Here is a 26,095-nt window from a genome sequence, read left to right as displayed (position 1 = left end):
CACATTTCTCTGGCTTCCCATTCCATCATCTGCTGAGAAGGCTCTCTACCTTTCCAGGCTCATGTGATTAGCTCAGGTCCACCCAGGAAAACCTCCCTAACTTAAGGTCAACTGTGCTATGTAACATAACAATCATGGGAGAGCTATCTTGTCATACATGTGGGTTATAGAGATTAGGCGAGGACATTTTGGGGAGGCATTTTAGAAATTCCAACTATCACAAGGATCTCCCTTAAAAAAAAAAAAGGTCAAATTTATCTGTAACATCCTAAAAGAAACATCCACAATACATGGCCTCTCAGCTGCACTAGGTGATTGCATACATTCAGAATCAGGGCAATACCAAAAGCACTGTCTTATACAGGGAAAAAACAGGCATCCATGTGACCTGCTATACATATGTGTAAGAGAGCACACTTCCACAGAAACATTAACTTTTAAAGACAAGTATTAAATCACATATGTCTTCATCATATTATATGTCTTGATTTGTCTTTACCAACTACTTAATACATATAGAAAAAAAGTTAAAATAGTCAAATATAGTACTTACTTTCAGTTCATATTATAAATATTTCTGAAAAATCTCATATGCCAGATTGTGACTACCCTATCAATTTAAGGCATGTAAAAATGATATCATGTAATGTCACCTCACATATTGCAGTACATGTCACTATATTTTAAAATAAAAACCATTAAGTTCATTAAATGATAGAAATAGATTCATCTTTTGTTGTCTCTATTGTGCTACCTAATATTATTAGAATTTTAAAGCTCTCAGCATCTATGCAGACCTGTACCTCCCTTTTGTGAATATTCCCAGCTTCTGAAGAATTTCTGGATCTTTTGGGAACTCATAAAATGCACTCATTGTAGAAGGAAATATATGGATATACTAAAGCCTCCATAAAATATCTAAGGCAAGTCATTTTATAGTTATAATTTATAAACTCTTGTGATTCATAAACGCATTTGCAGGCTCAGGCATATTTTCCATCTAGCCTTTCACATGCTGTGTACTATATGGGATGAAAATGACCAACAGGGGAATGAGGAGCTCTAAAACTTGTGTGGCTCTAGCACATGGGTCACATTTCTTACATTTAATATCTATATTTACTTTCCCCATAGCTTAGAGTTTTAGGTTCACACAGATGCGTATGGCCATCTGAAACTATGAAATACATTAAGATGGTTTTTAAAAAAATAGCCTCAGTGAACACCTGAGAAAAGAAGCCTGATCAGTCCCTCAAAATATTGTTAGAAGACAGCATAGAGTGTATCGTACATTTTAAAAGTCCTTATTTAGGCCTTAAATCCCACTGTTTGAGTTTCACTCCATTTCTCTAATTGAGATTCCAGGTCTCTCCCCACCAGTCTGTCAAGGCTCTTCAATAGATGATGTTACTGACCACCATTATACCTCTTTAGGAAGTAAGCTTTTCATGAAGCCTGGGAAGAGATGGATTTTTTCATATGGTAAATGTCACAGTCCAGCAGCCTGTTTGGGTAGCAGTCACTTTAATTTTATTTACCAGGCTGTGAATCAAAACTTTTACAAAGGAATTAGTGAGGCTCTCCAGACCTCACATTTCATGAGGAAATAAATATTAATACTTGGGACCTAAGTAACATAGGGTAGAACTTTTTATTTCTGAGTAGCTTCCACAGGCTTTTTCTCTTTTGATTCCCACAAAAACCAAAATATTAACTCACATATTTTGGAGCGACAGATAAACTAGCAAATTGCAATAAACAGGAATCTGAATTGACTTGGGAAGATCTATGGTTAGCCTTCACGTTAGAAATAAGATTCGCAAATGTGTGGCCTCTCAGTCCTTTCCAGATGGCTAAATGGGATAGGAGCAGAGAGATCAAATCTCAGGCAGCAGCATTTATTCCCTGCATTTACATTAAGCACCTGTATGTGACCAGCCTTATGAGTAGTACTTAGAGAAGTAAAATCGACAATTACAGAATCTAAGACATGGCTCTTTGATCTCAAAGAGCTCTTCTTTGGGGAGGTAAAATACACATACTCATAAAACAAGAGTGTAATTCAAGAAAGTAATTGATTAAACGCAATCAAATGTTAGACCATCTAGTACATGCAGTAAATAAAAAGGGATAGTTAGGAAAGGGAGAGACTGATAACGACTAGATATTTTCGGCAAGGAGATAATGGGAGGAACAGGAGTTTGAGGCTGCAGTGAGCCATGATGGTGCTACTGTACTCCAGCCTGGGTGACAGAGCGAGACCCTGTCTCCAAAAAAAAAAAAAAAAAAGAAAAAATTCTGACTTTTTACTAATCTAGGTTTGTCTGTTCCTGTTATTCTGTTACATTTTTCCTTAAGATAGCTTTTGTTGTCGCCATCTCTCTTTCCAAGTCAGATTCAAAAGTCAGGGATACTGGTAACAATCTAGGAGCTATTTAAAGAAGAGACAGTAGTTTCACTGGAACAGCTACACCCCTTACTGGTTAAGGCTGAGGCTCTTGATCCAGACTGCTGGCTCCAACATTTACTAAGTTATGTGATCTTACATGATTACTTAACTTCTCTGTTCAGTGTCCTTGTCATTAAAATGAGAAAATGGTACTTGGTGTTTATGGTTGTCGAATGTATTAAATAAGACAATACATGTACGCGCTTGGTACAGCACTGATGAAGAGTAAATATTCAATAAATGTTAGCTACTGATATTACTACAGTTCTCCCTACTTTTTCTGTTCTCTCTCTTGTCCCTCTTTGGTCTTTTGTTTCTCCCAATGCTTGTTGGCCGCAAGAGGAATAAGCTCAAATAAATTCCTCAGCACTCAAGTAAAGGGTTTTGATTATTTGTAGATTTTGATTATCGAGGCTAATTCCTACTTCCCTTTCTAATCTACACACATTTAAGGTCATTATTTTACTGTCTGAATGGATATATGTCCTTTCAGACAACCAACCATGTAAAGTCGATTTTGGAAATCAACGCAAAACATTTTTTGAAATGCTGTAATACACTCTCACATATTTTACAATTTTATTTAAATCTAGAATATTTAACTTTTCATACAAACAACTTTTAAAATAGCCACTTGCAATTTTATGTACAACTCCGAAAACGCTGCTTTCATAATGCACTATGAAGAGGTTAAAGTCCAGACACACTTTCAGTATCTTTATCTAATCATGTCACTGGTAGAACTCTTTCCATGCTGTGTAACCAAAGAAGGCTGTTGGATTTTGGAACTGTTATGAGAACTAACATCCCAGTTGTGGATAACCATCACCCACTGCATGATAACCAGGTTGAGAACAGAATAAAAAAAGAGGCTTAAAAGAAATAAAAAGCTGATGAAAGCTAACTCTGATTGTTTCCCTTTGGTCTTCTTACTGTAATGAATTCCAGCTCACCCAAATATTATCAGATTAAGAAAAGAAATTAAAAACCAATGCTGAATAGGAACTTTTCCAAACTTTAAAAATAATCCCTTGTCACACAGCTGGTTAGGTACTGAAAACAAAACTAGAACCCAACACAAAACTCATAACCAATTGACCCTTAACTAATCTAAATTTCTGAATCCTTTGAGAACTGAAACTTATCACTGTGACATAAGTTTGACCACAATACCTCTGAACAAAGAAACCAGATAGAAGACCCGCTGTTTTCCTGCATGTGATTCCAGGGGTGATGGAATAGGAAAGAACCATTAGAAAAAGAAACGTATCTCTTATCTGCTTGTGGTTACTCCTCTCAAGGTTTACTCTCAGCCCTTCCTTATGTTACATCTACTCCTTAGACCAGCTCACCACTCATGGCTTCAATCATAAATATCAGTATTTTTAGCCCATAATTTTCTAAGTGTCAGACCAACTACTTTCTGGAAATCACTATCTGAATGTCCCAAAGTACCTCTAATTCAACATACCAAAAAGTGAAACCATTTCCCCACTCAACAGCATTTAGCCTCCTGTGTTTGCCAACTCAATTTTGTCACACTATTTTTTTTTTTTCTTTTTTAGACAGGGTCTCATTCTGTTGCCCAGGTTGGAGTACAGTAGTGCAATCATGGCTCACTGAAACCTCGACCTCCTGAGCTCAAGCTATCCTCCCACTTCAGCCTCCCAAGTAGCTAAGAATATAGGCACATGCCACAATACCTGGCTAGTTTTACAATTTTTTGAAGAGACAAGTCTTACTCCATTGCCCAGGCTGGTCTCAAACTCTTGGACTTAAGCAATCCTCCCATCTCTGCCTCCCAAAATGCTGGAATTACAGGTGTGAGCCCCTGCACCTGACCCTTATCATACCATTTTCTAACCAGTCACCTAAACCAGAGACCTGGTAGTCACTCCTGACTCTGCCCTCTCTCAGGCTCATCCTTATCCCCATTCTATCAGTCCGTGTCTTGTCAATTCTACCTTCTAAACAACTGAACGCTTCTCTGTACTTCCCAGAAAAAAATCTCTGCCCAGGCCCTTAACATTTCTCACCCGGAATACTGCAATCAAGGGCCAATGACCTGATCACATCCTGACCCTCCCTCCCAATTCAGCTTCCACAGCTGCCAAAGTTATTCTCTAACATGCAATTCTGAGCACAGCAACTTTACTTCAAATCTTCATTCCTTTATTCTTTATCCACAGGATAACTCCCCAAATCCTCAAAATTACATACTAAGCCTCACATGACCTGGGTTTGCTAAGCCTCCTGCCTCATTTCTTATCACATTTCTAAATATATCTTTCATTCTAGCCACACCGATATGCAGCTCTCAGAATAATGCCATTATGTTCTCATATTCTTTTTCTACCTTTGTAATGTACTGTTTCCTTCTTCTTTGTCCGTCTAGCTTCTATTGTTCTCCAAACATCAGGCTAATGTATTAACCACATGGCTGATCTAAAACACCCCGAACCTATGTCTTTATCAGAAAATTCACCTCCCTGGTGTTCTAATTCTTGATTGTCTTAATCTCCCCAATTAGACTGCCAATCCTTTGAGGGCAGGAACTGTGTCTTTCATTTATGAATTCCGGTGTCCAATATAAAGCCTACAACAAAGCAGATGCTCATAAAATGTGGGAGGATTCACAATAGGGCAGGTGGCTTTGATACACATTTATCATGGAACTAAAAATTAGAGTAGAAGGGCAGGACACCGCTTGCAGGAAAGGGAGCTGATGCCTTCGAAGCTCCCAGCCTCTCTGGTCAACAAACCAAGACTTCAGATGCCATCTCCTCCAGCTCTACGTAGGATATGAGTGAACTAGGCCACTCTCTACTTAGAATTCGTGTAATGGGTCCAAATGAGAAAGCTACTTTTATTCCCACAGGTTTTACTGTTCTAGGAAGATTCCTTGGGCTGAACAATTACTGCTATTGATTTTCCTTGAGTGAAATAAAAAACCCCCAAAAAGAATACACTCATGGTTTCTTTTCATAGGCAGAAAAAAATGGTTAACAGATTGTACTCCTAATTAGCATTGTTCAACTAAGTGTTTCTCATTCCATGACAATGGATTATAAAGTGGAGTAAAAAAGGATTCCAGATTGGTAGTGCATCAGATGTAGTGTTGGATGTATACAGGATACAATAATATGGTAAATAAATGTTTAGTACTTGTCAGAGGAGGGCACAAAGCACATGCAAAAAATAATTATCAACACTGACAGTCTGGAAGGCAAAGAGGAAGAATGCCTCTGGTCTGCTAACCAAAGTTGCTATGTAGACAAGCTCTCAAGAAGGCAACAATACTTTATCGTTCAATTATTTATCAAATGTACCTAATTAGTTTGTAGGACTGGTTATAAAACAAAGCTAATGGATTAAATGTTCCCTTTATGTACATTAGTGGTTGACTGAAAAATATTACGTAAAATCTTTGTTTTTTTTGGTTTTTCTTTGCCATTTTTAAAAATGGAGATGTTAGAACTGAAGGAATAGCAATCCAGACTAAATGGGAACATGCTACTGATCTTGCTTTATAAATGCAGGTTAAATCCTATTATAACAAATACCAACACAACGAAAATGCGCCTAATTAAAAGATTCCCAGGGTTCATCTGATGACCTACTTACTTCAAGATTTATTCAATATAATAAATATCAGATAAGCACTACAATTTGGACATCCTCTAGTATTTGTTTCCTTTAAATACGCCCTGTATCAAAAAAATTTTAAATTAGCAAATAAAAAAAAAAATTGAGAATACTGACCAAAGATTACCTGGCTCTTACTTTTAGGATGATTTAAAAATGCTAAATCATCTAGACTGAGTAGTTCCTAATTTATAGAATTTATAAATGTTAGACCCAATAATATACACAGTGATTAAAAATCAAGAGCTAGAAGTGTCTACTGTATTTGTAGTTCAGAATTTTTTAACTACAAAGACTAAAAAAAATAATTTTTTTAACGTTGTAAAATTACTGTCAAAAGAAAGTTTTACTACTAATTGTATGAACCCAGCATCTTATATTAGGGTTGTTTCATGGTATGAGAAAAGAGACCGAGCTTTCAAATTCTCATCAATATCTACCTGGTACGGTTCCCGTTAGAAATGCAAGTGAATCTGGAAGTTTTGCCGCTTTTCCTAACAAATCAGAGATGATCAGAGCTGTTACTAAGGGAACTCCTCAACTTTTAGACACAAAAAAGATGCTGAACTAATGGAAACTTCACATGAAAGCCAAAAGTAGCAGTAAAAAAAATTATTTCATTACTTAGGATCAACAGAGACCAAAACAGCAATATTAGGAGCATACCACTTATAAGAGTCATTTGTAGTGTTGGTAGGAGCGAGTGAGGGCATGCCAAAAGGATGGATGAAATTTTCTCTAGTGAGGAAGAGGGATGCGTTTGTTTGTTTGTTTATTTATTTATTGATGGAGTTTCACTCTTGTTGCCCAGGCTGGAATGCAATGGTGCAGTCTTGGCTCACTGCAACCCCTGCCTTCTGGGTTCAAGCGATTCTCCTGCCTCAGCCTCCCGAGAAGCTGGGAAAAGGGTAACAGGTGCCCGCCACCATGCCCAGCTAAGTTTTTGTGTTTTAGTAGAGATGGGGTTTCACTATGTTGGCCAGGCTTGTCTCGAACTCCTGACCTCGTGGTCCATAAGGCTTCAGCCTTCCAAAGTGCTGGGATAACAGGTGTGAGCCACCGCGCCCAGCCGGGATGTATATTTTTAAAAACCATGTTTAATAGCATAATTTTGAGTTCAGAGAATTAAAAATATTTATTATTTTCAAAATACAGACTAGAGAAGGTAAACAAAAATCTTCTTGGTTGGTGAGAACATGCACTACCTTCCACATATGAGTGATTTTTCATTAGGGAGTATATTGGTATACTCCCTACACATAATCTCAAGGCAAGCATTAGATTTTTATATTATTTAAAAGAGTCATAGGTTTACTGAGTATAAAACACTGAACTATGAAAAGTATCAGCTGCTGTTATGAGTTTAAAAGTAAAGGTATATGATAAAAGTTTGTTTTCTAGTTACTGAAAAATCATCCTGCCTTTTGTTTTCTCAAGTTAAAAATAATAACTTGTTTGACTTACAGTTTATAGTTTGCCTTTACTACTTCTTGAACATTTGACGAAGGGTATGGTGTCCAAAATATTCTCTCCATGTGAATAGCTATTATTTTAAAATTCTCTCTAAGGATATTTTCCTTATATGGGGGCATTTACTATTTAGCCCTGTTAACAACACTCAAAAAAGAATCGAACTTTTAAATGCTGGCTGAAATTTCAATCCTCTGTTTTGAAGAATGTTGGATCAGGGGCTGTCTCTCTGTAACTCTGTGCTATCTCTAGAAGAAACTGTATGTATGTATACAAACAAGTCAAAGAAGTTTGAAAGAGGACAGTTAAGAGAGCTGTCCTGACTTTAACTCTGAAATGCACACAGAAACTCCCCAGTATCTTTACTGTAAAGACTCAAGCATTTCCACTTTAAAGAGAAATATGAAGACCCTGAAGCCCACAAGTCTCAGGCTCTAAGGGCTCCATGGTCCCAGAGAGTATGACTGGGATTTGAGAACCAGGCACAGGAGATTCAGTTATGGCCTGTCAATTCCCTCCCTTGGCCTATAAATACAGCTTTCCTCCTTCCTGCAATTTCGGTTTCCTGTGTCTCCATCAAGGATAAATTTTGGACTCCCACAGCTACGTAAGCTTTTAACTGTCATATCTGCCCTAGCATGTTCTTAAACTTGACCTTCAAATATATTTGAGATGTATTCCAATGTTGCTGGGAATATGGGGTTTTAGAGTCAGAGAGCGTGGTGCTTTAATCAAGGCTCTGCTGCTTACTAGTTAAGCAATGCTGGGCAAGCCACTTCTCTTCTGTGTATCTCAGTTTCCTCATATGTTAAATAGGGATAGCAATAGCCACCTTTCAGGGTGGCTGAGGATCAGCCAATTACAACCAGGTATCAAAAGGCATATAAGCACAAGAACACCATCACAAAACTAGTTGTTAAAGAAAAATCAAAACCACTTTTTAAAGAGTACCCTAATTAGTTGGACGTGAGAGAAAATGAACTGCGCTACGAAGATCTTAAGAGATGAAATCTTCATTTTATAACCAGTCCTTAGTGTCAGCAGCCACCAAATGAGTCTTGCATATCTTTCACTCTGACGTTAAAGACATAAGCAACATAATGGAACATGAGTGGTATATGAAAATCAACATTCTCTTTAACATAGTCTCAAGTCATTTGGACACTGGAAGTTGGTTAGAGTAAGTTGATGCTATTGTAGGAATCCACATCCAGTGACCACTAAAATTGGGAAGCAGTCTCTTATTAAGCCATCTATGTTTTAGTTTCCTATAATTCAGATTTTCTCCCACTGTGACCTCTGTCCAAAAGGCACAGATGAGGGGTTGTGAAACAAGGGTAGGGAGGCTGGATAGCAGCTGTTAGAAGTGAGACAAGACGAAAGCAGTACCTAACTCTAAGAAAGCAAAGGAAAAACAGAAAGGGAAAATGGGGGAAGGTCACCAAACAGGTAATTGTTGGTTGCTCACCACATTGCTCTGGGAGCTATGGTTATAGTGGTGAAGAGACATTAATAAGGGGCTCTTTACAACTAAAGGTACTATTGAGTATATGAGGGAAGGGGACAAAGATAAACACTAACTGAAGTAAGGTGTCCAGTTTTGTGGACCTCGATTGGCAGCCACCAAAGAATACCCATAGCTAGTGGGGTGAAAGCATTCTATGGCTCCTTGGGGAAAAAAGGTACCAGTCTACATGTTGAAGAGACACTCCTGGAACTCGATGACAGTAACATATATATTGGAGCCCCTCTTGGTGCTCTCACAAAAACTTGTGAATAAAATAACTTCATAACAATATTCTTTGGTATTCTCATCCTTAGCTGAGGTCTTAGACCAACAGAATTATAAATTCTACTACATGGTAATTTATACTGGTAAGAAAGACATTGAAAATAGATACAAAATAATTGAAAAACAAAACAAACAAACAAAGAAAAAACCCCACACTAGTCTATCCAGGCTTCTTGCAAATTTTCTCCCTGTAGCTCCCTAAATAAGGAAGCTATGGCCATCCTTCTTCTTACTCTGTATATACAGCAAAGCACAATCTAGTTCCTGAAAAAGTAACTGCTATATTGCTTGCTACCTAATATGCCCATCAGAACTTCTCATCATTTGCTATTGGTAGCAGTTCTTGCTTTTGTCAGCTTCCCACAGGGGAAGACACTAAATTAGATGCAAATGCCCATATGTAAATCACTTCATTGAGACATTCATTAGAGAAAATGGAGAAAAGTCTCAAATGGCTCTACCTAGGACATCACAAACACCTCCACAGAAGTGGTTGTCTATGGCCAACAGTTAGTTCTTGGGCTTTTAAGCAAGAAATTTCCTGAAGGCACTTGGTGATTAAGGAGTAAAGTTCCAAGTGGCCATAACTCCTTGCTCATTTTGGTCTTTCTCACAGACAGACATACAAAATAGGCAAAGGCATACTCTACCTCACATATATACATACATACACAAATATACACACGGAACTTTCACAACTGAAGTTTAATGTATATAGTTTTGTGGCCATTTCGGAGGTTTTTCTCTTGAAACATAGTATTGATCCATAAAACACAAGAAAGGCAGTGACTAAAATAGCCGTAGAAATTAAGAAAAGCCTCATAAGATAAAGTAATAAGGACTGTAAAATCTTACTGTTAAGCAGTTTACAACTGATAGTTAAAAGCTAAAAGGCAGAAACCGTAGCCTGACATATTTAAGTCTGCTTTTACTTAAGACTGTATTAAGTATTATGAACCATACCCTCTTGCAGAGACGCTTACAGGGTCTTTACTTGGAATTTTTCTTTTTTCCTGTACCAATTCCCATATGCTCTGAAATCCCTTTGCTCTAGACCTAACCCCCCAAGTTTTATATATATATATATATATATATATATACACACACATACATATATATATACACACACACGCACACACACATCCTCTACCTTTGACCCATCTATGAATATATGTAAATAAAAAATGCTGCTTACTCGGAGCGTCTTGGCAGTCGGGGAGGGAGATGCTGGGGGAGAATCAGACTGAGATTTCCTATTCCGAGTGAATTCTTTACTTCGGGTATATAAAGAGGACATGGTTCCTCAGGATGCAGATAGACACTCAACCACTGGATTCTTCACACAAAGCTGGGAAATTTCCCCTGTAGGTTACCCTCACAGAATCTCTCCTTTTGAGTTGATGCAAGAGGACTTTGGATAGAACTAAATAAAGGATAAAAGCAGCCCTGTAAATTATAGTCTTGAGCTCTGAACCAGTCCCCAGTTACACAGAGTCTGAGTTCCATCAATATTTTCAATTCAGTTTTGACCACAGGTTCTCAGGACTGGTAGCTTACCGTAGAGGGTATTGTGCTGAGCAACACCTTTTATGCCTAGATTGAGTCCTTGATTCTCCTCAAAGGACACTTCTTATTGAGGCCTGCTCTCCAATAAAACCTGAGTCTAGGTTCCTGATGACACCAGATTAAATCCCAGAGGAAAGACGACCTTGGATCCTGCCGGCAGCGAGTCTGGGAACAACTACTATCACTTTATCCAGAGGGAAGAAATACAAATCCTGTGGAAAATCATGCTGTCTTTCCTTAGCTTGACTCCACTGGACTGTAAGGCATTTGGAACTACTATGATAAAATCAGGTCAAACAACTTAAAAAACAAAAACAAAAAAATGATAAATAAGGAACCAAGAGTTTATAAGAAGGAAGAAGTCTGAGGAAGTCAAATTTCCCTAAGTCCTCCCAGACGAAGCTGCTTTTACATATAAACACTCACAGTCATACACACATCTTTTCCCCTCCCCTCTTCTATTTTCTGACATTCCAAATCCCTATTCGCTCAGTGAGGAATGCTGGAGAGGAGCCAAGGGCAAAGATTCACTTTCAACTCAGAATTCGGGTTGCCACTTGTAGGAGGAAAAGAAAGCCTGCCAGCTTCTAGGAATAAAGGGAGGCTCTTTGGGGGCATGCTGAGGGGCAAACTTCACCAACCTTCCAGTGTGCCCTGCCTCAGAGAAGGCAGAAGTCTCTAAGACTGATTGCTCTGAATACTATGAGAAGGGGGATTTTTCAACTTCTAGATCTCTTAAGTAACAACGCTCAGACAGAAAAATTAGTCAAAGCACCTCCAGGCCTTTAATGTTCCATTTTAATGAGATGCCATTCCTGTTGCACCATGAGGAAGCAAACTGAAGCTCTGGCTCACTGCAAAGAAAGTTCTCTGTCCATTACAGACCTTACTGGCTGGAACTGTAAGTATAAAGCTTACCAGAGTTTCCTAAGATGCCACAATCAGGGAAAATGACAATGGAAAGGGGTATAAAGCTGAGGGAAAAGAAAGAAGGGTCAGAAATGAAGAGAGAAAACAGACAGTAGTGCAATTGCAAGACTATAGGACTCAGAAGTACAGGAAAATGAAATTAAAAAGAGAGGAATTTATTTGCATAGTGTTGAAGGATTTTTGGATTTGACCTGGAAGAAACATCTAAAATTTAATCTTTTGCACTCTGTTGTTACCACTACACTAACCAAAATTTCTAGGCCAAATGCTTTCTAAGCCAACAGGTTTATCCCCAAAGTAACAACTCTCTTTTCTCTGGACTCTTGGAAACTCTATCCTGCTTTCCCTTCTTTCACATGAAATTTATACTTTTTACTTCAAACTTTCTCAACATGCTATTCTTTTCCCTCTAATTGCTTTGACAACTTCTTTATTCCTATGATCAATTTTGTGAAATTAAATCAAGGTAAGTGATCAACTACTTGGAAGTTGGTCTGAGGAATATAGGTTGAAAAGAGTTTTACAAACTCATTCTTTTAGATTGGGAATGAATCAGAACCCCTTTATTAGGGGTCCTGGAAATTATTCAGTCTTCCTTAAGGAGACTGATCAATTCTATCATAAACCAGAATACACTATGTCTCAAAGGCCAACTGTTGCCAGGCGCAGTGGCTCACGCCTATAATCCCAGCATTTTGGGAGGCTGAGGTGGGTGGATCACATGAGGTCAGGATTTCGAGACCAGCCTGACCAGCATGGTGAAACCCTGTCTCTACTAAAAATACAAAAAATTAGCCAAGTGTCATGGAGGGCACCTGTAGTCCCAGCTACTCGGGAGGCTGAGGCAGGAGAATTGCTTGAAACATTGAGGCAGAGGTTGCAGTGAGCCGAGATCGTGCCATTGCACTCCAGCCTGGGCAACAAGAACAAAACTCTGTCTCAAAAAAAAAAAAAAGGGCCAATTATCTTGGGAATTCAGATCTTATATGATGTATATTAAGGATATAGCTTATATAGCTAACCTTATCAGATAAGGTGAGTCTCCATTAGATCTTTTCACTTAAAGAAATACTGTTGTAAACCTAAATACTAACATTCCCATGCTTGATAGCACGACTGGCTAGGGAAAGGTTAGTGACACTTTTTTGTTATGTTGAATGAAACTCACCAGTTTACATTATTCCTTAAAGACATGGCAAGAACAACTTGATCAGACACAGTTTCCTGACCTGTTTCTGTAAGGTTCATACAGTGATTTCACACTCACTGGCAATTAGAGAGGGATGTAAACTTCTTTTACTCCAAACTGGCCTCTCTGTCTTTTTTTTACTTCTATCTTACGTCCACTTCTAGAAAGTAGTAACAATAACAAACTCTTTTATATTTTATGAAGTGTTTTAACATATATTATCTCACCTGATCCTCTCAACCACACTGAAAAGTATACCACTATACAGTCATGCCCCACATAACTGATGTTTCAGTCAACAAACCACATATACAATGGTGGCTGCATAAGACTATAATGGAACTGAAAAATTCTTATCACCCAGTATTTACTATACTATATTTTTAATCATTATTTTGGAGTGTACTTCTCCTTCTACTTATATATATAAAAGTTAACTGTAAAACTGCCTTAGGCAGGTTCTTCAGGAGATATCCTGAAGAAGGCATTGTTATGATAGGAAGTGACAGCTCCACGCATGAAGACTTTCCAATGGGATAAGATATGGAAGTGAAAGACAGTGATACTGATGATTCTGACCCTGCGTAGGCCTAAATTAACATGTGTGTGTCTTAGTTTTTAACAAGAAAGTTTTAAAGTTAAAAAGAAGAAAACAGATAAAAGCTTATAGATTAAGAATATAAAGAAATATTTTTGTACACCTGTATAACGTGTTTGTGTTTTAAGCTAAGTATTACTGCAAAAGGGTCAAAATGTTAAAATTTTTAAAAATGTATAAAGTTAAAAAAAGTACAGTAAGCTAAGGTTATTTATTATTGAAGAAAGAAAAAACTTTTTTATAACTTGAGTGTAACCTAAGTGTACAGTGTTAATAGTCTATAGTTGTGCACAGTAATGCCCTAGGCCTTCACTCACCACTTGCTCACTGATTCACCCAAAGCAACTTCTAGTCCTGTAAGGTGCATTCATGGTAAGTGCCCTATACAGGTATATCATTTTTAATCTTTTACACAGTATTTTTATAATACTTTTTCTCTGTTTAGACACACAAATACTTATCATGTTCCAGCTCTACAGTATTCAATATAGTAACATGCTGTACAGGTTTGTAGCCTAGGAGCAATAGGCTCTACCAAATAGCCGAGGTGTGTAGTAGGCTGTACCATCTAGGTTTGTGTTAAATTCACTCTTTGATGTTTGCTCAGGGACGAAATTGCCTAACAACTCATTTCTCAGAATGTACCCCTGTCGTTAAGGGACTTGTGACTATATTACTATCTTATAGATGAAGAAAATGAAGTTCTGAAAGGTTAAGTGTCTTGGCCAAAGGCACACAGCCAATAAAAGGGGAGCAAAACACAACTGCCTGAAGAATAAACTTTGGTTGATTAAAGTAAAGTAAAAACAGATCTGAAAAGATTTACCAATTCAAATCCTTCAGTAAAATTCTGGGTATTTGAGATACTTGCAGGAACACATCACATATACAGAGGAACACAGATAAATTCTCTAGAAAGCTGAATGTAAGCTCTTTTTTTCTTCATTTGTCTTTTTGTAGATTTAATTTTTTTTCAACACAGCCAACAAGCATTTATTGTTCCTTTCTGACTGAAAAGACATTAATTCCCCTGTGAAAACAAGGACTGAATAGAAATATTCTTGACCACAGACTTCTACAGGATGAGCTTTGTAAACAGCCACTTGTTTAGAAAATAACTCATTCCAGATAAGCAGGATAGGATGTTGAGCTCATCTATTTTATTTCTTGTAGGTAAAAAAGAGGGAGGAAAAAAGTCTATAAACTTTAGGGTGTTATTATAACTGAATTAAGAGCCCTAGGTAGTCAGCTCAACAGAGTTTCCAAAAAATATAAGAACTATCAAACAGAAGAACTGCATATGTTTGTTTTTAAGATGGGACACATCTAATGTGTGAATAAGCCAATAAAATGCCTCATGATGTGAATCTAATCATTGACTCTCATTGATTCAATTCTCCCAAAAGTTAGTTAAGGAAGAAATTAATGAACCGGTTGAGTAATTTCTACTTTTTCCTCTTTTTATTTTTTAAATTGAAAAATCCTAAATGGCATGGTTTAAGGGTGATGTTGGATAAAATGCTCCCCAGTGATGATTTCCAATGCTAGCAATATAGCACGGTGCTGTACACATGGTTTGGGAAGAGTATGGATTTGAGGTCAGATATCCTAGGTTGAAATCCTAACCCCTGCTTAACTGACTGGTATGATCAAGTTCTTCAGCCTCATTGAATCTTCTTTGGTTCATCACCCAAAATAGTGATAAGGATGCTTATTTACAGAATTGTTATATGGTTTAGGATACACACACACACAAAATCATTCATCACAGTGCCTAGCATGTGGTCATGTTCAATACATGGTCATTATCACAAAAAATGCTTGGTTAACAAGCACATGCATGTATAAAATATATGTAAGAATCTAAATGAAAACCTGAAGCAAAGAGCTTAAATATCAGTTTTTATATTCTATGCACTTATTTTCTTTGTGATTATGTAAAACGTTACTGAAAAAGATATCAGAGTCTCCTTTTCAAATGCTTTAAGAAAAAACTTATCTCTACCTATTTTCCTCCTTCCCTTTTCCTAACTTTCCTTACTTCTTAGAAGGCAAAGCCCTGGTAATAAGAGGAGGGTACAGTGGTGAGGCAGCAGCCTGGTCTACTTGGGTTTAGTTAGAGGATTGGCTTTACACAAGGGATTAAGCAAATAAGTAAATATACTGAAAATGGCAACCAAGTTTCTCATTGTTGGAGAAGGCAGGAATAAAAAAAAAAAAAAAAAAAAAAAAAAAAGGGGGAAAGCTAGAAAGAATCCTGTGTTGGTATGTAGGAATTGAAGGTATTGGTATGAACTCATGATTTTCAATACAGATAGATAAAGAAATAAAGATTTAAACGTACGTGTATAGTAAGCAAATGCATCCATACGTATGTCTTTCCTAGCTCTGTCCACTGAAAGGGGCCTGGGAAGAGCAACACTCCAGCAGCATTTAGCATGCCTAGTGCCCAGATTATTGTTTCTAAATGCCACTTTCTACTAAGAGGAACAGGGCTCCCTGGAGAAATGGCTAATTCCAGAGCTGGGGCAAGGAAACAAAATGAGCCTGATATCTTGCACTAGAAGGTGAGAAAGTTCTCAAACAACACTTAAATGATATGACATAAGGACACAGAAGCTTGCTTAAAAAGCCAAACCTGGGATAATAAGAGCATCAAAATGAATAATGATAGCAACGAATTATAACCCACTGACTAGGAACCCATGAGTAGACACTGATATAAATAAATGGGAGGAGAACAGGTTCTTGCTTACAATATAATGCCTACTAATAAATGTAGAAGGAGTAATAAAGTTAGAAAAATTACCTTTTGCAACCATGACTGTAAAATCAATCCAAGAAAGAAGTATTAATGATGTTCAAAGTAGTGGGTAAAAGTAGAGGAGAAACTGGAGTTTACATAATCTCAAAGTATCACATCACATAACATTTACTAATCACAAAGGGGGAAAAACTAACTTTACCATGGAGAAACCTGGCAGGTGTCATCTCAATTCAGCGATCAAAGACAAGACCACTAGTAACATGACAAACTGATAGCATGAAATGAGAAGAGTACAGTATCACTTCTATGACATTGTGGCCAAAAATGCATAAACTGGGTCTAATCATGAGAAAACATTGGATAAACCTAAACTGAGGGACATATATGACTGGCCTGCTATCTTCAAAAATATCAAGGTCGGCCAGGTGTGATGGCTCATGACTGTAATCTCAGCACTTTGGGAGGCTAAGGTGAGCAAATCTCTTGAGCCCAGGGGTTCAAGATTAGCCTGGGCAATGTCACAAAACCCCGTCTCTATCAAACAAACAAACAAAACAAAACAAAACAAAACAAAACAAAAAACCCAAAATTAGCAAGGCAAGGTGGCGCCCACCTGTAGTCCCAGCTACTCAAGATGCTGAGGTGGGAGGATCCTCTGAGTACAAGAGGCAGAAGATGCAGTGAACTAAGATCACACTACTGCACTTCAGCCTGGGCAACATAAAACAAAACAAAACAAAACAAAACAAACAAGGTCATATAAGTCGAGGAAAGTCTAACTAGAGATACACAAAAATTGGGTACAAATAGTGATCCTGGATTGGATCTTTCTGCTCCAATGGACTTTATTAGGACAACTGGTAAAAATGTGAATGTGTCACGCCTGTAATCTCAGCACTTTGGGAGGCCGAGGCGGGCAGATCACCTGAGGTCGGGAGTTTGAGACCAGCCTGACCAACATGGAGAAATCTCATCTCTACTAAAAATACAAAATCAGCCAGGCGTGGTGGCGCATGCCTATAATCCCAGCTACTCAGGAGGCTGAGGCGGGAGAATCGCTTGAACCTGGGAGGCAGAGGTTGCGGTGAGCCGAGATCGCGCCATTGCACTCCAGCCGGGAAAACAAGAGTGAAACTCCATCTCAAAAAAAAAAAAAAAAGTGAATGTGATCTCTACATAAAGGGTATACAGCAATTCTTTAATCTATTCTTGAAATATTTCTGTAAGTTTAACAGTGTTTAAAAAAAAACAGAGTTTTTTCATCTCACTACAGTGAGAAAGGGGCATAAGGAATTGACTTTCTTTTTTAATTCCTGACAACTTTTGAAAGATAGTCTCTCATTACAGAGGACTCTAAGATTATATGTTCACCAAAGAATTGGGTTTGCTAATGGAAGCAGGTAGTCACTTGGGCTAAAGGTACAATGAGACTCATTGTTAGGTTATGAATCAATTTAGTGGCCACAACCAGATCAATAAAAAGTGAATAAACAGAATAGCAAATGCTGGAATGCATTATACATAGTAGACTAAGGTATAGGTATGTTTTTGTCAAAGTTGTTTGAACCAGAGGCACTCCATCTTGAATAGGGGCTGGGTAAATAAGGTTGACACTTACTAGGCTGCATTCCCAAGAGGTTAAGGCATTCTCAGTCACAGGATGAGATAGGAGGTTGGCACAAGATACAGGTCACAAAGACCTTGCTGATAAAACAGGTTGCGATAAAGAAGCCAGCCAAAACCCACCAAAACTAAGATGGTGAAGAGAGTGACCTCTGGTCATCCTGACTCATTATACACTAATTATAATACATCAGCATGCTAAGAGACACTCCCACCAGTGACAAGACAGTTTACAAATGTCATGGCAACATCAAGAAGTTACCCTATATGGTCTAAAAAGGGGAGGAACCCTCAGTTCTGGAAATTGACCACCTCTTTCCTGGAAAACTCATGAATAATCCATCCCTTGTTTAGCATGTAATCAAGAAGTAACCATAAAACCAGCAGCCCTTAGGGCTGCTCTGTCTATGGAGTAGTCATTCTTTTATTCCTTCACTTTCTAAATAAAGTTGCTTTCACTTTACTCTAGGGACTTGCCCTGAATTCTCTCTTGCGTGAGATCTAAGAACTCCTTCTTGGGGTCCAGATCGAACTCCTTTTCCGGTAACAAAACCACAAGGTCCTTCAAGGCCCAAAGGATATCAATAGTTAGGTGGACATTACCTAGTCTTTCAAAAATGTCTCTGCCTCTTCCTCCAATCAATTTTTTGGTAGGTTAGTTTATAAACGTCTGAGTCAGTATAACACACAGTATTTTAGTTCAGATTTAGGTAAGAAGGTGATGAGTCAAGTATTACCAGTTAAGAAGTACAGTTTAAGTTCTCTGCTCCTCCTTTTGGAACAGGGCATTTTCAGTCCGTTTATGAATATAAGATTCAAAGAAAATATTTTTATTTTCAACTGATACTTTTCTTCCATCAACTAACAACTATTAAGTTCTTATTCTATGCAAGGTACTATTAGGGATAGGGATATACAAAGTTCTGTTAAGACATGATTCGTGTCTTCAAAGAGATTATAGGGAATCTCAAAATTTGTACCACTACAAAGATCTCCATACTGTTAAAATTAATATCAAGCCCTACTCTTCCATATATTTTTATATAGATAATTTTTGATCTCACACTAAACAAACAATTTGTTTTTAAAGGAGACCATCAATAGCACACAGCCAAGTCGGAAGATAGTCTAGAATTCATAACAGCTTCATTTACTATTCTACGGTTTTATAGCGACGTTTTATTACTGGGTACTTAGAAGGGCCACAAATGTTACTTGGGGGCAGGAAATAAGTTCTAAAGGAAATAGGAGGTTCTTTGTCACTTCTTCTCTTTTGATTTTTCCATCTCAATCCTGTTTTAATTTATGTGATGTGAAAATCCTCCCCTTTTGGGGGTGATGGAAAAGATCAATAATGATAACTCACATTTAATGTTGACTCCTGCACAGATGCTCCTGAGTGAGGGAGACATATTAGGGACTTTACCACAAAATGAATCACTTACCATCACTTCTCCTTTTGTGATGGTAATCATCTCAAATGACTTTAAAGAGTCAGCCTTCATTCTACTTGTAAGGAAATGCAGAATACAGAAAAGTCACGCAATTCTTTCAGTGTAATAAAGGGCCTTTGACACTTTGTGAACAAGCAAAAAAAGCTAAAAATCAGACCAACAAAATATATCCACTAACAGCTTATGCATACTCTAGTGGGTTGCTAGGAGTAGCGGGAAGAGATGGTGCTATTTTGGAGTACAAGGCAGCAACAGAGAGGCAAAGCAAGACAGGATCTACAAGTTGCATAGCATGGAGCTCACAATAACTTACTAGCCGACAAAATGTTCCCAATCTTGTTCCCATATATTTAAATAATCATGCCCTAGTGTCATGAATGTTTAAGTCTCAGAAACTCATTTAAGAGTAAGAGATTATAGGCCGGGCGCGGTGGCTCAAGCCTGTAATCCCAGCACTTTGGGAGGCCGAGACGGGTGGATCACGAGGTCAGGAGATCGAGACCATCCTGAGCTACACGATGAAACCCCGTCTCTACTAAAAAAGTACAAAAAACTAGCCGGGTGAGATGGCGGGCGCCTGTAGTCCCAGCTACTCGGGAGGTTGAGGCAGGAGAATGGCGTAAACCCGGGAGGCGGAGCTTGCAGTGAGCCGAGATCACGCCACTGCACTCCAGCCTGGGCGACAGAGCTAGACTCCGTTTCCAAAAAAAAAAAAAAAAGTAAGAGATTATAAAGGTCCTTTAAGAAAATCATTCTGCAAACCTGTCCTAGAATTGGTTCATGAGTTTAATATTTTGCAATTAAATTTAATTTTAGCAATGGCTTACAAAAAGCAGGAATGAAAACCTACCTCTTTTTAATGTGAACAACATAGCTTTTCCCCCTTCACACTTTTTTTGTAGGCCGTATAGGCTAGAAACATCAGTAAAGGTATAAGGGGCAGAGGTTTGTCACAGGGAGGGGAAGGGGCAACACTTACCACAAGAGCTTTTGAAAATATGTGGGGACACTGATTGGCACAATGATTGGAGAGTGCTATTGGCGTTTCAAATGCCAGGCTCAGGGATGCTGAATGCTTGCTATTCTGGAAACAGACCCACATAGTGAAGAATTACCCTGCCAAATGCTCACAGCACCTTGATGAGAAAAAAAAAAATGCTTGAACTGATTAGAAGCAGTAACAGGGTATATTATATATTTTTTGATTAGCTTAAAAGTAGCAAAAGGTTTCTATATAGTGTCAGTTAAACACTGAATAAGTAGCTTTAAAGCATATGATTTATCTGAAATTTTTGTTAAGACTATAAATATTTAGTACAGTTAAGAGTTAGGGAGAATTGGGGAGATAGCTTCCTCAAATTAATCAGATATTACAATTTAAATATGTGTAGTCATACAGAAATTTTATGTCAAGAAAGGTGTTTTAAAAACTTAAGGAGAAAGGTACAGAGGAGAAAGGTATGGAATTAATTTTAGAATAACTTTTAAAATAAATAAATCCATTTAGTTCTCAAAGGTATCTATGATAGTTAAGTTGTGCTTATAATCTGTATGCCAGGCAAAACATATTACTGCCTGGTAGCAACATACTTAAATTTAAGCTCACATGTTTCATAACGATCAGTTTCTTGAAAATGTAACCTATAACTTAAAGAAGGTTCAGAAATTCTATGTAAGTTTTTAAATTGTCATCAACTTGATTTTAAAAAACATTTTGTTAGTTTTCTTTAAAGCCTATAAATGAGGGTGAATGGTCCATCAGGTGTTAAGAAAAATAATTATTTCCCATTTTTAGTTAACTGCAGAGTTTTAAGGAAAAGGCCCTAAGAAAAGCAATCTATGTATGATTCATCTAGAACTTCAAACATTTCAATTAGTCTTCAGAGTTGTGAATTTGCAGTTGATCCAGAAATAAAAGCTGCTCTGTTCATCTGGGTTTACTAAAAATACTCCCAAACTTAACATCTAACTTCTTCTTCTTCTTTTTTTTTTTTTTAAATAACATAGATCCTGGAAGAGTATACAAAAGACTCTTCCTGGTCAACAATGAACTGACATGCACCATTTTTGCTTTGCAGATACTTCTGACATATACAGTGTAAATGTTTATTCATTTATCAGTCGTTTATGTGTCATCTATACACACTTTATCTTCATGTTTTCAGGTAAAAATACTTTAAAATAGTTGAAGATGAAAGATGTAATTGTACTACTAGGTTTATCCTCTCATTTCCTTTATCCTCAACTTATTTTCTTTTGTGTCATCTGAATCCTCCAGATAGCGAACTTTTCCTTTTTATGCCTTTCACATTTCCACTGGAGATCACTTTGTCCCCTTCATTAGGGTTCTGTCAGGAGAGATTTAAGATTTGGTTCTAGCTAAAAAATATGGCTGTAGCTCTGAAGATGACATAAAAGTTTTTTCCCAAGCCTAAGATTTCAAATATATATATACGTTTGAAAGAAAAAACAGGGAGAGCATTATTTTTTTGTCCAGATTATTTTTGCTCACTGTAGGTAAAAAACAGTCTGTACATACATGTAAAAAAAAAAAAAAACAAAAAAAACAAAAAAGCCTTTCAGTCCCTACATAATAACTGAGAAATAAAGTTTCTTCAGCCAGCTATGGGGATGAGGGAAATAATTCCCAGGGTACACACATTAATAGTCCTGTCAACTCTGTCATTCTCACATTGCAATGCCAATGCAATTCCACATAAACACAATTATGCTGAGGCAAACACTGTTGCAGAGTATAAGAACTACATATGCACTGTTCTAAGAAACACAACTTGTGAGGTTCATGAGGCATGGCAATGTTTGTGGCAAACAGGACCAATGTGAGAATCAAATTAATTAGATTCCTAGAGTCTACTGCTTAGCATGCAATACAGTAAACAACTAAGCTCCATGATGACTGAGTTGACTGTCATACAACAACCACAAATTGTTCTCTTTGAGCACAAAGGGCATGTAAGAGCTAACAGCTGAGTGTCCCAGGCATGGTTCTAAGTAGTTTGCATGGTACCACATACGATGTTACTAACTAGGCTGGTCAGTTTGGGTGGTGATAACAGTGTGTTGCTGGAGTTAAAGTTACAGAGTCAACCTCTGTATGCTTAGTTAGCACCATATTAAAACAAAAATTTTTCCATGCCACAGACTATTAGTGACCTAGCTATCTTACAAATATATGCTGTTGGTCATAATACAGACTGAGTGTGTCCAAAACCCATCATTACAACTGGAACTAAAATAACTGGAATCAAAGAGCAAAGCCGATCCACACAGAAGGATGAGCACAAAGTCAAAGGTCCAGTCCTTAAAACTTGTACCACCTGGGTATTATCAAATGTATTTTTCTAATGCTGTTTGTGGGAAGTATTCAGACTTTATTTTGGTTTTTCTTTGCCTCAGTTCTTAGCCTCTTTTTGCTGTTACTAAACAAGTTGGAGGCAAAACAATCTAGATTTTGGCTTCCTTCTTTTTATTCTCTGAAGCAGTTTATGTAAGACAAGTATTATTATACTCGTTGACAGTTTGATGAAATTCACCCCCCAAATTACTCTAGGCTTGGTGTCTCTGGCAGGAGGTTGGGGAGATGGTGGTGAAGTATGATTAAATTTCTTTAAAGGTTACTGAACTTCTTTGTTTTGCCATTTCTTCCTAAGTCATTTTGATATTTTATATTTTCCCAGAAGAGTGTCCACTTAAATTAAGTTTTCAAGCTTATTGTCATAAAGTTTCAAAATAATCTTATATTTTAAATACGTTTATCTTAACTTTGTCCCTATTTCTCTTCCAAATACTATTTGTTTACACCTATAGCTTTTCTCTAATTCAGCTTGTCAAAGGTTTACTGCATTTTACCCTCCCTAATGGGGCTTAGTGCGCAGTGGCTGGAAAAAGTAGATTCCTGGGTTATGTATGCAGCTCAATTGTTGTATGTGTTGCTTTAAGGGACCTTCAAGACTTTTCCCACTCCCTGTTGTTGCCAAAATAACTGCCTCTGATCTGTTTTTGTTTGCATCCCAGGCCCCAGACTAGCATGTAAGATGCCTCTGAGTCCTAGAACACTGCAGTCAAGGTGGACATTGGAAAATAAAAAAGTTTATTGAATTTTATATCTTTTCAAAGAATCAGCTTCTGGTATTAACACTATTTCTACTGCTATTCTGTTTTCTGTTCATTAATTTCTGCTTTTATCTTTATTTCATTCCTTCTACTTAATTTGGGCTTACTCTGTTTTCAACTTCTTGAGTTTAAAGCTTAGCTCAATTATTTTCACTTATTCTAAATTTTTAACCTTAAACATGTATTTAAGGTTATAGCTTTCTCTCTTTAGCTACTCTACAAGATCTAATGTGAAGTAATCTCATTGTCATTTAGCTCTAAATATTTTGTACTTCTCATTATAATTACCTCCTTACCCACGCAGTATCTACAAGGAAGTTTATACTTTTCAGAAGTGTTCTTTTCTTCTCCAGCTAACTTTTTGTTGCCATTACAAAAAAACTATAACCCCTCCATAATCTCAATTCTGTATCTCCACATCCTATCTTTCCAGCTTATTCTTTCTACTAGGGTGACCCTGAACTATCATTCAACCTCATGGAATCTCCACTGTCTCTCATGCACTTGATGTTCCTTCACTCTACTCTTTATCGCGCTTACATTCCATGATTTATCATTATTATCATCACTCACCCCTCTCTCCCTTCATAGTGCTTGGCAAAACTACAACCTTGTTTAAATCCAATTTTCTGCCTACTCCACACCTGCACCTGTGCAACTAAATGTGGCTGAAAAAAAAAACAACCATGCTCATTGGTCTCAATTTAAATTCATTACTTTGAACCTTTAGTGGACTCTAATGCACACACAGATACTTCCCTACTCCATTTACTTTCCTAGATAAATACTTCACCCCTTTCCCTTTTAACTCAAACACCTATCACTTCCTTCCTCATGTTCTTTCTTGGCTGCTAGTCTTGCTTTCTATTTCACTAAGAAAACTGAAGCAATCAGAAAAGAACTTCCACAGACTATCACCACATTTAACCACCATTTACCATCTTCTCACTTGTTACCATTGATGAACCTAACAAGCTTCTATTTGAAGTCAAATCCTTCAACTTGTACTCTAGACCCTACTCAAGGACCTCATTACAGCAGCTCTCCATTCTTCCTCCTACATCATCTTTTTGTTGTTGCTGTTGTTCTCCATTGGGATCATTCTCAGGAGCAAACATGTAGCTTAAAAAACACCCTTTTCCGGCACGGTGCAGTAGCTCACCCCTGTGATCCCAGCACTCTGGAAGGCCGAGGTGGGAGGATTACCAGAGGCCAGGAGTTTGAGATGAGCCTGGTCAACATGGCGAAAGCCTGTCTCTCCTAAAACTACAAAAAATTAGCCAGGTGTGGTGGCAGGCACCTGTAATCCCAGCTACTCGGGAGACTGAGGCAGGAGAATCACTTGAACCTGGGAGGCGGAGGCTGCAGTGAGCCAAGATTGCGCCATTGCACTACTCCAGCCTGGGCAACAGAGCAAGACTCCGTCTCAAAACAAAAAACATCCTTTTCTTAACTCTATCTCCCCAAAAGCTGTCACTCCATTTCCTTGCCAACTCCCCTTCCTGAAAAACTTATCTTTTTTAAAAAAATAACTTTTCTCAATGTTTCCAATTCCTCTCTTCTCAATGTGGCTTAAAATTACTTCAGTCAGGCTTTCTGTCTCACTATTCCAACAAAACCACTCTTATCAAGGTCATGTTATCAAAATCAATGGTCAGTTCTTAGTCTTCATCTTACATGACGCTATCAGCAACATTTAACACTGTTGACAACTACCTCTTTCCTGATACTTTTTTTTTCACTCACACTGGAAAGGACACCAGATACTTCTTGGGCCCTCTTACCTTTTCTATATTTTCTTTCTGTTATCTGATACAGTCTCATTGCTTTAAATATCATGTAAATACTCCACAGCATTTTGGCAGATGTGTATAACCAAACTGCCAAAATTTCCAGTTGGAAATCTAATAGGTGTCTCAAACCAACATACCTAAAATTGGATTCTGGCCGGGTGCAGTGGCTCACACCTGAATCCCAGCACTTTGGGAGGCCAAGGTGGGCGGATCACTTGAGGTCAGGAACTCTAGACCAGTCTGGTTAACACCGTGAAACCCCAACTCTACTAAAAATACAAAAATTAGCTAGGTGTGGTGGCGGGCACCTGTAATCCCAGCTACTCGGGAGGCTGAGACAGAAGAATCGCTTGAACCCAGGAGGCAGAGGTTGCAGTGAGCCAAGATGGCACCACTGCACTCCAACCTGGGTGACAGAGCGAGACTCCGTCCAAAAAAAATAAAAAATAAAATTGGATTCCTAAGAAGTCATTATATGAAAAAAATACTTGCACATGCATTTTACAGCAGCACAATTTGCAACTGCAAAAATTTGGAACCAGCCCAAATGCCCATCAATCAATGAGTGGCTAAAGAAACTGTGGTATAGGCTGAGCGCAGTGGCTCAAGCCTGTAATCCCAGCACTTTGGGAGGCCGAGACGGGCGGATCACGAGGTCAGGAGATCGAGACCATCCTGGCTAACA

At 37.9% G+C, this 26,095-nt stretch overlaps 1 protein-coding gene across 5 annotated transcripts in view; it reads right to left on the bottom strand.

Annotated features, from left to right (window-relative positions):
- The window catches only part of PPP1R12B (protein phosphatase 1, regulatory subunit 12B), a 252,031-nt gene that overhangs the window by 29,817 nt on the left and 196,119 nt on the right, over positions 1-26,095 (bottom strand). The window contains exon 1 of one of the 5 annotated variants that reach the window (XM_011931770.1): positions 10,552-10,679. The exons of the other annotated variants lie outside the window; for them this stretch is intronic. Coding sequence (XP_011787160.1) covers positions 10,552-10,653 — 102 coding nt within the window. The 5' untranslated portion in view covers positions 10,654-10,679. Of the gene's footprint in view, positions 1-10,551; positions 10,680-26,095 lie in introns of those variants that run through there. 5 annotated transcript variants of the gene reach the window in all.

The sequence above is a fragment of the Colobus angolensis genome, unplaced genomic scaffold, assembly GCF_000951035.1.
Source record: "Colobus angolensis palliatus isolate OR3802 unplaced genomic scaffold, Cang.pa_1.0 Scaffold91, whole genome shotgun sequence".
NCBI lineage: Eukaryota > Metazoa > Chordata > Mammalia > Primates > Cercopithecidae > Colobus > Colobus angolensis.
This window is presented reverse-complemented; position numbering and strand designations above follow the sequence as displayed.